Source organism: Amphiprion ocellaris, chromosome 19 (assembly GCF_022539595.1).
Source record: "Amphiprion ocellaris isolate individual 3 ecotype Okinawa chromosome 19, ASM2253959v1, whole genome shotgun sequence".
Lineage (NCBI taxonomy): Eukaryota > Metazoa > Chordata > Actinopteri > Pomacentridae > Amphiprion > Amphiprion ocellaris.
The window spans coordinates 24,166,469-24,183,373 of NC_072784.1; the positions used below are offsets into that span (position 1 = coordinate 24,166,469).

The window sequence follows — 16,905 nt, forward strand, 5'->3', positions numbered from 1 at the left end:
AACACAGTTACTGATGCAACACAGGGTAGATGTGTGTTGTTTGTCAAATCAGTCTATTCCATTTTCTTTCAATCTCCACTGTGTATAATCACTAGTACCATTTTTAAATAAATCTAATTATATATGTAGCTACAGCTTGTCATAAACATGTATGTATGTCTATTTCATTTAGTGTCCCTTGGGTCGTGGCATGTTGATACATACTGAGTTGGTGGCAAGATTTGCCCTGTCTCCTACTACTTACTTCTACTTATGTTTCAATAACGTGAAATCACACTGTTTTAACATAAAAAAAAAAGCATTTTTATTATTTATAGTGTTGTGGGAGCATTTCTGTGAAATAGCAGTTGAAAGTAAACAGAGTAAACAGTGAGACAGACCGACACACAGACGGATTAGTGGAGGTTCCTTCCTTCAGCTGGTATGCTGTCAAACAGGTTTGTGATGTGTCATTTCTCAGAGAAAACAGCACAACACTTTGTGCCCTGCCAGTTATAACACAACTTAGCATAAGGAAGTTCCATTTTAGGTAATATTGCTGCTTCCTGATTCTGCAAATCTAGAAGAATAAGTGGTGTCTTTACTTCAGAAGGCTTTTACAGATGGTACACACTGCAGCCAAGTTGGGCAACACTATTGTTGGACAGGTGAGTTTTAAAGGTTCATCTTCAGCATGAGAAGATCGTGTCCAGACGTGCTGGAAAAATTTGCACAAAAGCTCTTCATTGTCATTTTCTGTGTAGTTTTTTGCTTCAATGGCAGCCTTTTCAGTGGTGTGTATTCCTCTGGTGTCCTTGCTGCACACCGCCCACTGCTCTGTCCCCTACAGACACAAACAAGGTAAGCAACACTCTTCTCACTTAGAGTCAGTTCATACAAAGACACGCTGCACTCACCAAAGCAATAAACTGTCATTATAGGGAATTTGTATCATAACCAAAACTTCAGCATCTTGTATTGTCACAGGTGTACCTCACTTTTATGAGTTCTGATTATAAGAAAATGAAACCATGGTACTTTGACAGTAGCACTGTCCCACTACAGTAAAACTGAGCTGAACGTTCACTGAAAATGTAAAACCAAAAAATATTGTAGGCAGTCAAACTCCGCGTGTGACTACACGTGTAACTCTGTGTGTGCATATATATATATATATATATATATATATATATATATATATATGCTTAGATTTTTTTCAAAGGGAGGTCAAAGTTTGACATGAAGTTAAGGAACAGGACCACGCCACAAACACTCCTCTTCCTGCTCTTACTGTCAGACATGCTCACCTGCCCTGTACACTCTCATCTTCAGAATGCCATATCACCCAACACCCCAATGCCATATCACCCAACAGTCTGCCATTTCTATCATTAGATCTAAAGTCAAAAAACAACTTACTTCTCTTCAGTCGTCTACACCATGGAACGCTTGCTCATCATCTGCAAATTTCCCTTTGTGGGACTAATAAAGGATATTGTATTAGCCCATGCCACAAGGGCCCGGCTTCGGCAGATCCTGTTCATGACGTTCAGGAAAACTCGGAAATAATGCATCGCTTGAGTCTATCCCAGCTGACATGGAGTGAAACGCAGTGTACATCCTGTACAGGTTGCCTGTCCATCACAGGGCTACACATAAAAACAGACAACCTTGCGCGCTTACACTCATATATATGGCCAATTTAGAATCACCAATGAACCTCAGCATGTTTTTGGACTGTGGGAGAATACCCACGCAGGCAATGGAAAAACTGCAAACTTCCCACAGAAAGGTACCAGTCAGTTGGCAGCCAATTCTGTAGAAAACATAGGTGTAACTTAGCCACAATATCATTCTGCTATAGGCAGAAAACAGCGTTGGATCGTTTGCCTTTCTTCAAACCAATCACAGTCGTCGTGGGCGGGGTTAAGCGAAGGATGCGGCTTCAGTGTTCCCTCAAAATAGTGACGAGTGAAATAGTTGTGGTGGAACGATAGACTTTATATACAGTCTATGGGTGGAACATTTATGCGCAGGCAGGCGAATACTAATTTATAAATTACTGCATGATTCAAATCCTCCGAATTTTTTTCAACGCCATCGGTTGCTCTTCGGACTTTGTTGTCGCTGTTTACCGTAGCAAAGAAAACGGTAGCACAGACAGGAAAGAAGGACAAAGCCACATGAAATGTACAGTAGCTTATTCCTGCATCTCACATTTGGTGAGTCAGACCAGCTGTGAGGTGCCACTGCAAGCCACTACAGCACCCAGGATGTCACTGCACTGTGTATATCTGAACCGTTCTTTTAGACTAGAAAGAACTGAATTAGGAATATTTGCAAATCCAGCCTACCTATGAAACGATATAAGGCTTTGCCGTAGTTAAGCAGTAAGCTAAATATTAGTTGTGACCGAGCTGTTGGTCTCTTGTTAATTCAAGATAGAGTCTTTCTTAAGTTCTCATTCATCTGCACACTCACTCACTCAACACTTCTCACTCCTGCAGCTCTGGCGTGTTTTAACTCCCAGTCCCCCTGCCGGTGTTGTAGTATTTTCCTACTCCCCGGCAAAATCCGAGTCCCCCTTCGCGTGAACACGAGCGACTTACATTTCACTCTGTGGCCACTAAACGGGTTTTCTGTTGTACAGTCACTGTTTCTTGTTGTTTTCCACTGGTTTTCGGGTTAAATGTGATTAAGTAGCGAACTGTAGACATGTTTTCCTGTTAAATATGATTAGGTGACAGGTTTCTCCTTTTCTCATCCATATGTCCGCACCACCAGTGTCTAAATGTCATCAGGGGAGATCCTACGCTACTCTCAGCTTAAAGATTTTTCATATTTTCCATCAGTGTTGTGCACTTGTCAATAAAACAATTGTTCACTTGGGAAACTTTCTATCTCCTTATTTAAAATCGGACTCCCCCTAAGAATGCAAGACGTGGTACCAAAATATATCTGGTACTTATGTATAGTATTAATATAGTACTTGCGTATAAAATCATTTATTTTATTGGACCAGTTACTAGAATTGAAATACTTTATTTTCCCCACACCTGGGAAATTTGCCACAACAGCAAAAATACCAAATCACAAGTTAAAAAACATAGTAAATTACAATCTGCAAAAACAGAATAGAATAAGGGGATAAAGTGATCTCAGTGTGGCAGATTAAGAGCAGAATGACTACTTCAAAACTATGACTTTAACAGAAATATGCAGGTTGCGTTAACTGTGCAGGTTGTATAATATGAAATAAAATTTGACTTCCCCCGCTACTTAATCACATTTAACCCGAACACCAGTGGAAAACAACAAAAAACCCGTTAAGTGGCCACAGAGTGAAAGGTAAATCTCGCGTTCAAGCGAAGGGGGAGTCGGATTTTGCCGGGGAGTAGGAAAATGGAAAATACTACACCTGTTCAGAAGGCAGGTCCCTAGTTCACGCGCTCACTCTTTTCAGTCACTAACAGTGGGTCTCATTAAATTCTTGTGTCTTGACTGCAAAAATATATGTTAAATAAAGGTTATTAATATGTTATTAATAAGCTAATGCTTATTAGCCCTAGTGCATGTGTGGCATAGCTGACAGAAATACTGGGCTGCACACAGTTATCCACAGAGGGGTTTACATGGACTGCAGTTGAAGAAATTTACTCAGATCCCAGCAGACCCTTGCGTACAAATACTATATTAAGGTATAGTACTTCTATTAATTTGCAGCTACTTGTGGTTACAGCACGACCTTTGATACTTCACTGGGTTTTACTGGCCACAGTTGATGAGGGAAGCAGTTCTAAGTTCTATCCCCCACATCAGCAATGTTCTGCTCACACTTCACACTGGATGCAAGTTTCTCTTTCTCACCAAAAAAACAAAACAAAGGGCAGTCCACAGTTCTTAGGTTCCTATACTGGTTGCTCCACTTTGAACCGACTTTGTATTTGAAACATTTCTCATAAGGCTGCTTTACTTTCCTGTCTTCTGTCCCCTTATTCCAGCAATTGCATGCTTTTGTCATCAGCACTGGTATGTCAGTGTCACTTCTGTTCCCCTCTTCAGCAACCAGGTTCAGTTAGGGCTGTGTTACCAGTATATTAGCCTGTAGATTTACCTGATTTCATGAATTTCCTCCTTTTACAGCTACTACAGGTACGTGGCCAGTTGCACATACTGCTTATTCAACCACTTTTTACCCGCTGCCTCACATTGCAGCTTTCAGCTCAGGATTGCCAGTTCCACAAGTTACCCTCCCATTTATTGAACCCATTCTTCAGCTAAACGCTGTCTAATAATTCTCACATTCAGCTGCAAGAGTGGCCCAAAACTGTTCAATTTGTTCTTCAAAGTCTCGTGTTAGAGCCTAATCAATAATCACAAATGCCAAATCTGGTGTTACGGGGGGGGGGGGGAGTCAGAGAACCCAGGCGCAGGCACAGAAACAGACAAACTGGTTTCAGCAGAAAAAGGAATCTTTATTTATAACAAACATAAAACTAAGGATACAAACTAAGGGGGGACTCGAAACAGGAAGGATGACTGGGCAGGGAGGATGGGCTGAAATCTGACAAACCAAATGTAACTGAGAAAACTAACAAGACCACAAAAACAACAAAACTCTAAACTAACTACAGAGGGGAAAACCAAGAAATCCACAGAAGAATAAACTAAAACCAATCCAACAAAACTGAACACTCACCACAGGAAAAAACTAGACTGAAGGGGCAGGAAAGCAGGCTCGGGGAATCCGGGGCTGGCAGAACACAAGAAGGAGTTACAGCAGGCTGAAACAGAACAAAACACGTGGAAATCCAAAAAAGGGGAAAGTGAGTCCTGCTGGGGAACTAAACAGGAACCGGCAGGAGTACAGGGGCAGCATTAAGTCCATGAAGCTGTGGTGATTATAAGATGACACAGGGTACAGAAGTCTATGGTCCAGCAGGCAGTAAGTGACTGAGCTGGGTTTATATAGTGGTGGTGTAATTGAAGACAGGTGAGGTAAATTGGCTGATCAGTGCAGGTAATTCACATAGCAGTAAACAGGAGTGCAGGGAGGTGGGTGAGAGTGAGACAGGCAGAAAGACAGAGACCAACAGATGCAGACAGAGGGAGCCAGAGGTACAAGACAAGGAGAGAGAGGTGACATGGGACGAGTCAGGGAGAGATATAGGGGACAGAGACCAGAGAGAGTGACAATAAGGAGAGACAGATGACAGACAGGAACAAGGAGGGAGAAAGAAGGGAGAAGGACGGAGGAGAACAGGGACAGGAGCAGGGACCATAACATCTGGTCTATCTCCTCCATGATTTTCTACTTGTATCTCCTCCTTCGTCACCTCCAGTTTACTGTATAACACTCCAAAGTTGTTTTTATTAAGCTCAGTACTCCCCTGTCACCTCACCTTCACCAACTAAAATTGTGTGATCTTCTACATGACCATCTCCCCACCTAGACAACTTTCAGCTCTAAACAATTGCTGCTCCTTCCGTAGATTTTTGAGGTTTTATGCCAGAAAGTGGTTCTCTGCTAAATGGTTGATGGCGTCCAACCATTTTCAGCCATTCACAAAATTTAGCGAGTAGTCGTCACTGCCCCTTTTATTGGTAGGAGGAATGATGAAAAGGTCCATTTTTGCACATTATTGGTCCAAAAATACTCTTTTCATCTTTTGTTGTAGCCCACTATCCAGCTTTGTCCTGTTGATTTAAAATAACTACTACAGATGTTTACCTCAATGGTGTCAGTGTCTTTCCAGAATTATTCTTAGGACACACTTTAAATTGTCTTTACTTATTAAAGGCCTTCAGCCAATTAGTCACTTTCGACCTCTCACCATCTCTCATTTTTCTCCAATCTCATTTTTTGCAAGCCTGTTTGGTTTCCTCCCATGTTCAGAGTTCATTATAACATATTCTGAATTTGATACATATCCTCACTGTGTTCAGCCCTCACAGTTTCTCAAAAGACTGCCTGGTTTACCCATTCAAGTAATGTCTTCCAAATCAGACTCACACTTAAGTCCTTATTACCTCCTAGCATGTCACATACAAATCAGAACATCTCCAAATGCTTCCGCTTCTGACCCTCTGTTCATTGGTCCAATCAAGTTGCTGCTCGATCTTTCCTTTTGCACTTCAGCGCATTCTCTTATTGTAGGAATCTAACTTATCTTATTTTAGGGACTCTCCTTCTGCATTGGAACAGCTTCAACAGCATCTAGCTGACCTGTGTCAGAACCCTTAGTAAAGCCTTGGGTCACAGGTCTTGATAGGCTTACCAAATTTGCATCCTCTCCAACTGTCAAGATCATTGCAATGCTCATCTTCTCCTTATTCTTAAGGGGACTTTTTATGGTGATTTGCCTGCCCAGAAGCTGCTGCTGATCCCCAACAAAGACTTCTCCACACCAATTACCTTACTCCGCATCAAACTCACACTTACATTCTTGCCTAATAAATAATTGCGTTCCTCACTGATGATGTGGCCCTTGCTCATAATTTTTAAAAAATGAAATAAGTTAACATTTTTCTCTCCCATGTTAGCAAAAATACACTGTAGGTTTCATGGGTTTTTTGGTTATTTATAGGGTGAAATTAGTTTATGTCCCCTTTCACACATTCATTTTCTCCTTAGGCTATTTTACAATTTGTTTTTATTATTATTTTATCATAATCATACTTTAAATCAATGACTGATTTATTCCTTTTTTCTATTTTTTTAAGTGGCCCACAAGCTTTGAAATAGTAATCATCTGAGGTCTATGAAGGCAACACATTCAGTTAATTCACCTACCTAACCCTGTTTCAATATTGTCACACTTTTCTCTGCTTTGTGTAACAGGCCCAAGTCCAGTAGTCCCTAGTGTATGTTTTTTTTTTTTACTTACAAAGATATAGTTAAATTCTTCAACGGAAACAATTGATACTATTTCCTGACTGTACTGAATTTCTTGGTAATATTTTCATATCAGGTCACAGTGTATGAGGATTATTGTTGAACTTCACTAGATTTTCTGAGTAAAAAGGCCATGCATCCTGCAGGAGACCCAGTGTTTGTGGAAGAGCAGCCAGCAGCATCGTTCCTGTCTCGCTCACTGCTTTATAATAGCTGGGACTTTGAGCTGGTTGTAGCTGACAGTCTGGAGAGGGAGTGCTTGGAAGAGCAGTGCACCTATGAGGAGGCCAGAGAGGTTTTTGAGGATGACACTAAGACGGTAATGGTGACTGTCACTCTACACTGCTCTCATTTAAGTACAACATCCTCCAGCTTTTTTTAATTTACCTGAACAGATAAGAGTGTCAAGAATTTTGTTGAAGACACTCTCCTTAGAGTGGAAGAAACAACAGCAATTAACAATAACTTTCCAAACCACTGAAACATAGCATTTCTGTTAATTAACATAAAAAGCATTTAGTTTATTTGGAAAAATAGTCTTGAGGAGGATTCTTTTCCTGAAACTACCTAATTCAGTCTTTTTTTGCTTACATTTTTAGGAATTATTTTGGACCAAATATGTCAACAATCAAGGTAGTACTTTAAAAGATTAATATTTTCCATTATTGTATTCTGTCAGCCTAAGTATTGGGCTCATTCATCAGAGTGGAGTGTTTTCACAGTGAAATATATGTGTGTGACAATACACGCATGTATTGTCTCTAATCAGCATAGTAATTTCCAAATTGCTCATATTTTGTTTATTATATCTAGTTGGTTAACAATATACTCCCTACGTTTGTTGTATTATTTACTGCTCCAAATCCCCAGCTGTTCTCCTGAATATAATGACTGTCAACAGACGACATCTCATTCTTACCATGCTGCAAGGACCGAGAATTTACAGTTTAGCATATGTCATATACTGTGTTGCACAGAGATGTGAAAAAGAAATAATTTGATGCAGTTGCATTTTTACACTGATGGTTTCACTGATGACAAAAGGAAATTAAGGATACAGAATACAGGTATGATAAGAGTCAGCTGTGGAATGAGTGACTGACTAGCTTACTGACTGGTTTGAGAGCTGTGATTTGCTGTTAATGATGTTTGTCTCTGAAGCAAATTCACCCGGAGTGGATGTGTCGGGGCTGGTGGCTGGAATCCTGGCTGTATTAGTGTCCGCTGTTATTGCCACTGTGTTGGGGATCTACTGCTACAAAGCCAAGAACAAGGGTGGACAGAGGTCAGCCCAGCATATTTCCTCTGATGTGGAATATTTGTTGGGAGACTTTTTTTTACCAAGCCAACCTAGAGATATGGAACAAAATGGTGACTGTGGTCCATTAAGCCCTCCAACCAGCACATTAGCTACTGTTACATGGCCATGAAATTTGGGATGGAGGTTTATGGTCCTCAAGAAATTAAATTTTATGGCTTCAGTAAATGCCTGAACCATTGTGTAACCCTAACAAAATTCCTCAGTAAGAAAGTCTTTTGAGAACAAGTCAGCATATTTACATGAAACTTGCCAAACAAATTCCTATACTTTAAGAATGAATATTGATGTTGATGTCTCTAGAGACTGCTACAGTGTTGGAGAAGGTTAAATGCCCTACAGAGATACCTGGGTTTTTGATAGATTCATCTTAGCTTGTACAGCGAGAAGACAGTGGACAAAAAGAAAATGCAACTGTCCTTCAGGAGAAAAGTCAGTGTTTCGCAGCATGACACTGTCTGATTCCCAGGTTTGCTCCTCTAATAAAGTAATTTTACATATGAGACATTGCTGAGTCAAAATCAAAATTTCTTTGCAGATTTTCTTAGATATTTATCTGTGGTTATTTTGGACAAAGCCTATGCAAATACAAAATTTCTAGTATTCTAATGTTAACATATCCTTAACTTATTCAAAACCCTGTATTCATCCAGTATACAATTTCTTTAATGTGCTTGACCAACTAATCTTTTCACTATTCAGAGAAGATGTGGCCAAAAGTAAACAAAATATATTTATTTTTCATTTACAATTGCAATATATTAATGAAAACTCAGAGACCACGTCTGAGTCTAACCTACTGCCAAGTGATCAGGAGGGTAGCAGTGTAATAATTGCCCATTTACAAATACATTCATGTTTGCATTACTCTTGATTAGCTATAGATGAACTAAACTGGCTTTGATTTCTGTATGTTGTCCTGCATGCTGCTCTAGAGCTCCAGTGAGAATGGCAACAGATATGCATCCAGCCCCAGAAATGGTGCCCTTGGCTGGGATTACTGCCCCAGGTCTGCCCAGCTACAATGAGGCTCTGAATCGCAGTGGGCAGCATGATGCCCCGCCACCACCTTATTCAGGGTAAGGAAATGCTCCATTATGCATGTATATTTTACATGGATTCAGGCCAGTCTTTAATGTGGTCCACAATCTAGCCAAAAACCTGCAAAAAGAAAAATACATGTGAGGTACATTTTAGAACCAAACTGAAAAAGAAACAGACTGATTTTCCCAAGTTGCAACAAGTTTAACCCAATTAAACAGAAGCACCTGTATATACAGTATAATACCTGACCACTCTGTTCTTCCACCATCATTTGACCAACACACAAGTAAATAAAATTCTTTCAACAATACTGAGCCTATAAAGCCTACATATCCCAATAAACAAAAATCATGTGGTACCTACTTAATAAATCAGAATAAATTACAGTATTTTAAACAACACTTAAATTAATGAATCACAATTAATCAGGAAGTGGAAAACTGAAACCTCTCCAGCTTTACTAAATTAATCAGTCCTCACTAGCCGAATCAATTAAATTAAATTCATTTTTCAATTCAATTTTATTTATATAGCGCCAGTTACAATTCAGATTATCTCAAGACGCTTTACAGAACCCATATGCCTGAACCCCTAGAGCAAGCCCTAAGGCAACAGTGGCAAGAAAAAACTCCCTTTTATCGACAAGAAACCTTGAGCAGACCCAGACTCATATGGGGGACCCATCTGCCGCTGGCCGACTGGGTTGAGAGGGATGGAAGAGGTAGAGTGGGTGAGGGAGTGTGAGGGAGAGAGAGGGATGGGAGAAGAGGGGACAATGGGGACAAGGAAACATATAACACACATTGGGATACGTGCATGATACCAGTAACATAGATGATACAAAGTACAAGCCAACACTGAAACTGCTTCATGAGTTTACTGTTATGGTGTAAGGCTCTGGCATTAAATATACTACATATATAGCTGGTAGTAAGATGTAAACAGTGTGTAGATGGGCATATCAAGCACAGTAAGGGTGATGCAGAGTAGACTGGTGAAAATGGACAGCTGGAAGCAGTGGACTGGAGAAAAGTCAGCAGCAGCATCCCACTGTGGATCTGATGGAGATTAAGCCAGTTGGTGGGACAGCAACCACAGATCAGAAGCATCCAGCTCGGGGACCAGGGACACTTCGGAGAAAAGACACAGGGGAAACAGAGTGAATGCAATGCAATAATGGTGTTTAGTAAGTACACAGGTAATGAGAGAAGGGCTCCGTGCATCGAGAGAGATCCCCCAGCAGCCTAGACCTATAGCAAACCTAACTTGGAGCATAACTAAGGGATGTCGAAGAAGAAGTCAGTTGTGCCCCGCACATGTGGATCCCAACAGACCACCTCAGGGTCACCCGAGTCCACCCTAACTATAAGCTTTGTCAAAAAGAAATGTTTTAAGCCTGGTCTTAAAAATAGAGAGGGTGTCCACCTCCCGAACCCAAACTGGGAGCTGGTTCCACAGGAGAGCTGCCTGATAACTGAAGGCTCTGCCTCCCATTCTACTTTTAGAAATTCTGGGAACTGCAAGTAAGCCTGCCATCTGAGAGCAAAGAGTTCTGCTAGGATAGTATGGTACTATAAGGTCTTTAAGATACGATGAGATTGGTTGTTAAGTGCTTTATATGTCAGGAGAAGGATTTTAAATTCTATTTTAGATTTCACAGGAAGTCAGTGAAGAGAAGCCAGTATAGGAGAAATATGATCTCTCTTCCTAACTTCCGTCAGTGCTCTCACTGCAGCATTTTGGATCAGCTGTAGGTTTTTCAGAGAGCTATTGGGACATCCTGATAGTTAGAATTGCAGTAGTCAAGCCTAGATGTAACAAATGCATGGACTAGTTTTTCCACATCACTCTGAGACAGAATGTTGATGGTTTTTACAATATTTCTCAGGTGAAAGAAAGAAGTCCTACGAACTTGTTTTATGTGCGAGTTAAAGGACATGTCCTGGTCAAAAATAACTCAGAGGTTCCTTACAGTTGTACTGGAGACCAAAGTAATGCCATCCAGAGTAACTATTTGCTTTGAAAGCGAGTTTCTGAGATGTTTGGGGCCCAATACAATGACTTCAGTTTTGTACGAATTTAGTTGCAAGAAATTACAGGTCATCCAGGTCTCATGAAAAATTAGAGGGAACATTGGCGCTGTGCCACTCCCTGCCGAAGTCGAAGAGCTTTCGGCTTTTCCACGTCCTGGCTCTGTGAAGCCCCTTCAGGAATTGTTAAGCATGTTTAATTTTTACAACCGTTTCATCCCTCAAGCTGCCCACATTATGCACCCCTTATACGACGCATTAAAGGGGAAAAAGGGTAACCAGGACATTGAGTGGACCCCGGAGAGATTACTGGCTTTTGACGAAGCTAAAGCAGCGCTTGCCAATGCTGCCCTGTTGGCCCATCCCGACCCAGCCGCACCCATTGCCCTGACCTCCGATGCAGTCCGATTACGCCATCGGTGTGGTTTGCGAACAATGGTCTGATGGAGCCTGGCAGGCACTAGCTTTTTTCAGCAGGAAATTGTGTGAATCTGAAAGGAAGTACAGTACGCTTGACAGAGAACTCTTAGCCCTTTTCTTGCCACATGCCACTTCAGGTTCCTCTTGGAGGGCCGGGAGTTTACTGCTTTTGTTGATCACAAGCCCCTTACGTTTGCAATGGCTAAGACATCCGAACCTTGGTCGGCGCGGCAGCAGCGGCATCTTTCTGCTGTTTCTGAGTTTACAACAGACATTCAACACGTGGCTGGGAAGAACACCCGGGTTGTGGACTGCCTGTCTCGTGCCGACATTGCCACTGTTCATTTGGGAATGGACTATGCTGAAATGGCTGCGGACCAGCTAAAGGACTCTGAGGTACAGGCACTGCGCACAGCTGAGTCTAGTTTGGAGTTGAGGAATGTCATGTTTCAGACAGTGGGGCGTCCCTTCTTTGCGACGTCTCTATGGACAAGCCACGCCCTTTGGTTCCCACTGCTTGGCACCGCCGTGTGTTTGATGCTGTCTACTCCCTGTCACACCCTGGTGTTAAAGCATCGGTTAAATTGGTGGGTGCCAAGTTCGTGTGGCCCGGTCTCAGGAAGGATGTTAAGGCTTGGACTACTACGTGCATGGCGTGCCAGCGCGCTAAAGTGCAGTGTCATGTTAAAGCTCCTTTAGGGCCCTTTCTCATTCCTGAGAGACGTTTTGAACATGTTCATGTGGATCTGGTCGGTCCTCTTCCCCCATCCTGTGGATTTACACTCCTGACCATGGTGGACAGAACCACATGGTGGCCGGAGGCGGTTCCCCTGTCATCTACTACTTCACCTGAGGTAGCCCGGGCATTCATTTACTCCTGGGTGTCGCGGTTCGGTGTACCTTTGGACATGACTTCTGATAGGGGCCCCCAGTTTACCTCAGAGCTCTGCAATGCATGACAGTGACCCGTTGCCAGATGCCAGCCCGCTGCGCGGTGTCGTTACATGCACCCGCGGGGGTAGAGCAGTCCGTTTGCCTACATGGTATGTTTGAAGTTTTGCAGCTTGCATGTTCTGTTTTTGAGTTTATTTTGTGTGTTCTGGGGGGGCCTGTGTGGTGCACATTATATTTAGGTCTCACACACAAAGGACGGTTTTATTTTGAAGGGACAAAAACTTTTTTTTTTGCGCTGAGGTTGTGGCGGCAGGAAGTGTTGTTGTGTGGTGCTGTGAGTTGACACATTGTAAAAAGTGGAGCTGAATAAAAAATAGCTGAGACTCCTGCAGTTTTTGTCTCCTTTTCTTCAACCTTCGACCATTTTTGTTTCTAGATGGATCACACATGTTTACAAAGATTCTTCCTCTCTTTGACCACAGGGGTGCGCCATCAGAGCCTGCTGATGCTGGAGAGGAATGAGACTGCTGGCAGAGCCACTTGATAATGCCTGATGGGCTCCGGTGGTTTGAGTGAACTTTTAATTATTGCTTGTTTTTTTAGTACATTGTGTTTATGAGTAACATTAAAACACAAATCCTGGTTGGACACTGCTGACCATATAATGTGCATATTGACTTACCCGTAGTATGTTCACTACACACATGAGGCTTTAATGTGGGTGCGACTGAGGGTGGGGTTCATTTTTGTGGTTGTACTATACACCCAACTGTGCTGTGTACGTTGGAGCAGAGCGAAAAAATACAATTCATAAAGGATATTGGTTGTTCAAAAAAATCAGGCACAATATATAAACTGTAATAAATAACAGCAATTATGTATGCCTCCTGTCATTCTATAATTTCTTGGAATTTGTCAACCTAATGGAGTACACGTGTGTTCACTTGGATTCAGGAGAATGTCAGACATGTTGCAACTCGTGTGTTTGCTATTTATCATGTCAGTTCATTATAGAAAGATACAACTGGCTACAGAAGCTGAGCTCTTTCATCAGATTCATTTTCTACAGTCCTCTCTACCAATGTTAGAACACTACAACACACTGCTTTGCCGTGCATGACAAATTGTGTGTGTGTGTGTAAGAGAGAGAGAGAGAGAGAGAGAGAGAGAGAGAGAGAGAGAGAGAAGGATGGTGGTGGCGGTGGTGGTGTGTGTGTGTGTGTGTGTGTGTGTGTGTGTGTGTGTGTGTATTAGGTGGGGGGTGGAGGGGCGCCAGTCCAGTGATTCCTCTTAAAAATGGCGTCTTGTGAACAAAATGAGGGAAAATAGCTTTACTATGGTGTGAGCAGCAGCAGAGCAGCTGTCGGCGCTGGATGAATGTGAATATAGCTTCGCTTATTAAAGCTGCTAAAGAACGTTGAGCATCTGTTCTGCGGCCCATCAGTTTAGCACAGGAGACAATAGACAGTGAAATATATGGGGAGAGGAGGGAGGAGGTGCTCCTGGCTGCTGTGACTCCCCCCCCTCCTCCTCTCACTCCTTCTCCTCCCCATTCCTCCCAGTCTACAGGCTCGTCAAGCAGAGAAATAAACAGAATCGAGCGCTGAGAAGACATTCCTCCCTCCCCTCCCCCTCACTATTTGTCCATCTTCATCCTGCCCTTTCTTTCATGGAGAGGAATTATCCCGCTGCAGGCTTCGGAGATCTAGGGGCTGGGACAGGATGGGGTTACGACAGATCGGCCAAAGCAAGGTAAGCTTCAGTGGCTAAAGCATGGGAACCTATATGCTGTTGTGGATGCACCAGTGGGCTTCAAGGGGTCTAATAATGCCATGGCATAACACTGCCTGCGCCTCTGCATTGAGCCAGGCTGCATGGTACTGCTACATGGCCACCAGGCTCAGGTACAGCCAGCCGTATTGTCATTAGCGGGAGGGGAGGGGTATGGGGGCTGTCTCTAACTAAAATGCATGGAATGCGATGGAAGGTTAATAGTGATATGGAGACGGAGGAGAGGGGAGAAACGAAGGGGGATGGGTTGCTGGAAACCGAGTCTGTTATTGTTAAAAAAAAAAGAAATATTACTTCTCGGTTCCAGGACTGCATCGTCTCCGGTGCACATTCTCTTGCTTTAGACTAACAAATGCATGACAGGTCCTGATCGCAGGTTGAACAGCAAGGTTGATTGCCATTGTATTAATTGGCTGCAAGTCTACAAGTCAAAGCAGTGGGACGCGCAGATCTACAGCAAGCAAAGAGAAACAAGCCGTGCAGTCCATAAGGCAGAAACAAGTGTGTGCAAATAATGAGCTAAATACAGAGTCATCACTTTTATTAATTTGAAACGTGAGTCCCCATTCAAAACGGTGAAACTAAAACGTTGCTAATCGCGGTAACAGTAGCTGAATTTGTTCTTATAAGTGAGTAAAATGTGTGTGGTGCTAAATAAACTTGCTGGACTGTAACGTTAATGAAGACGTTCTCCCTTATTAGTAAACATTACTTACAATAATACAATGATATCACGTGACTGTCACCCAATTAAACGTCAGTTAATTAAAGTTAACATTTGGGACGCAACCCTAAGATTAGATTAGCATTTAGGCAAAACTGTGTTAACATTAGGTAGCTTTCAGCCCAGTCAGGCTACATTTTAGCGATCTTGAACATTATCCAGCATCTGACAGTGAATGCATCAGAAGCATGGAGCCGCAGCCGGCTCCCTCGTGTTCCCATCACACTGGCTTCTCAATACGTCGGACGAATTATCAAAGACAGCTTTTAAATGCAAACAGATTTAGTAATTCTATGTCGCTACCGTTAAAAATGAATATCATACTGCTTGTCATTAAACGGCCGTTTTTCGGATGTCTGAATGAAGTGCGGCCTCGAGTCCTGCTAAAGTTAACAAGCTCCCGTTAGCTTTGCTCCACGTTAGCGGTCGCCTTGACAACCACATCAGTCTTTCTCCAGACTCAGTGGATTTCATTTCTGGAGCCTCAGTGGTTTGTTAGGAATGGTGCATTCCCACACATTAATACAGTTGCTCAATTTATTGCTTTAATCAACATTGTGCAAAAAATTAGGTAAACAATTTCAGTAAAAGACCAACAAAAAACGACAAATGCAACAAATCAGTGGAGCTCGAAAATGAAAACCTGACTCAACTCATAAATGCCATTTCTCCCGTGCACAGTGCTGTTCTTTACACCATGAACAAACAAAAAATGTTTAAAGTGTTGCTTTTATTGTGTCCTTCTGCTGAGGTTGATAGTGAGCTACTGTAGTTAAAATACACGTCCTTGCTCTCAGTTGTACTTAGTGGCCTCACCTAGCTCAGGCTGTTCCAAGTAATCAGTCCAAACCTCTATCATTTATTTATTTAAGAAGGAAGTCTCTTAAGATTAAAATCCCTTTTTGAGGGAAATCTGGCCAAGATTGCACACTTTCATAAATAACAATTATACAATTGAACATGGCAACATTTGACACACGACAAGTTGATCAGAGCTTTGAATTCTTCCAGGGAGACAAGTGTCCATGCATACAGTAATAAATGTAGTAGTAGGTATAGTGTGACACTACATACAAGGAGGTCTTATGGTGTCTCTTTGTTTTTTATATGTAAATGTTACAGCTGTATAATGAATGTGTAAGAGATCATATAAACATTCATAGATCATCATGCTCACACTTACACCTGCAGCCAAATTAGAATCACCAGTGTACCATGCAGGTTTTTGGACTGTGAGAATAAAGCCAGATGATGCAGAGGAAATAGGCACAGGGAGAGTATACCAACTCCACACAGAACAGCTAACATGTTTGAACTAAGACATCCTCTTGCTGTAAAGCAACAGTGCTAAGTGTAGTATGAACATTTATAAATATAAATTAATTAGTGTATCTAAAGTATAATGGAATTTTAGTCTTGCTTTTGTCGTAAAACAATACCATAATTAAATGTAGTTTATTCTTTAGGGTTTCTGCTGCTTGCGGTATACTCTGACAGCTATGACGATCTATGCCTTGTCAGCAATTTGAAGCATCTATCTGCTAGATATCAGCATATTCTTTTTGTGAGTTACATGCATTACTTTCTCTACAGTGACTTTTTTTGTAGAACTCTTTACATAGTCCGCACAGAGACAGTCTATCTGAGCTAAACTGTGTGTACTGTTTAATTGTTTAAACACAATATGCATTCACTGTTATTGTGGACAGTGACCACATCTGTGGTCACTGTCAACCTCAACAACCAGAAGTTTTGCACATGTATATACTGTTTTAAAAGTTGTTCATAGTATGTTGAATACAAAATACAA

The 16,905-nt window shown here is 41.9% G+C and overlaps 2 protein-coding genes across 2 annotated transcripts in view; both read left to right on the forward strand.

Annotated features, from left to right (window-relative positions):
- The first annotated feature begins 456 nt into the window (after nt 1-456).
- prrg2 (proline rich Gla (G-carboxyglutamic acid) 2) lies at nt 457-13,457 on the forward strand. The gene is made up of 7 exons (XM_023286743.3): nt 457-647; nt 744-840; nt 7,021-7,193; nt 7,474-7,507; nt 8,036-8,159; nt 9,128-9,271; nt 13,063-13,457. The coding sequence occupies exons 1-7, from the start codon at nt 603-605 to the stop codon at nt 13,100-13,102; spliced, it is 657 nt and encodes a 218-aa protein (XP_023142511.1). The 5' UTR covers nt 457-602; the 3' UTR covers nt 13,103-13,457.
- Nucleotides 13,458-14,114: 657 nt separating this feature from the next.
- Nucleotides 14,115-16,905, forward strand: part of prr12b (proline rich 12b) — a 43,242-nt gene continuing 40,451 nt past the window's right edge. Inside the window, exon 1 of the mRNA XM_023286698.3 lies at nt 14,115-14,332. Within this exon, the coding sequence (XP_023142466.2) occupies nt 14,250-14,332 (83 nt within the window). The 5' untranslated portion in view covers nt 14,115-14,249. The remainder of the gene's footprint in view (nt 14,333-16,905) is intronic.

Coding starts and splice junctions, on each gene's coding strand:
- prrg2 (XM_023286743.3), top strand. CDS start 603: ATGGTACACACTGCAGCCAAGTTGGGCAACACTATTGTTGGACAG. Junction 7,508..8,035: donor CAAATATGTCAACAATCAAG/GTAGTACTTTAA, acceptor TTGTCTCTGAAG/CAAATTCACCCGGAGTGGAT. Junction 8,160..9,127: donor AAGAACAAGGGTGGACAGAG/GTCAGCCCAGCA, acceptor ATGCTGCTCTAG/AGCTCCAGTGAGAATGGCAA.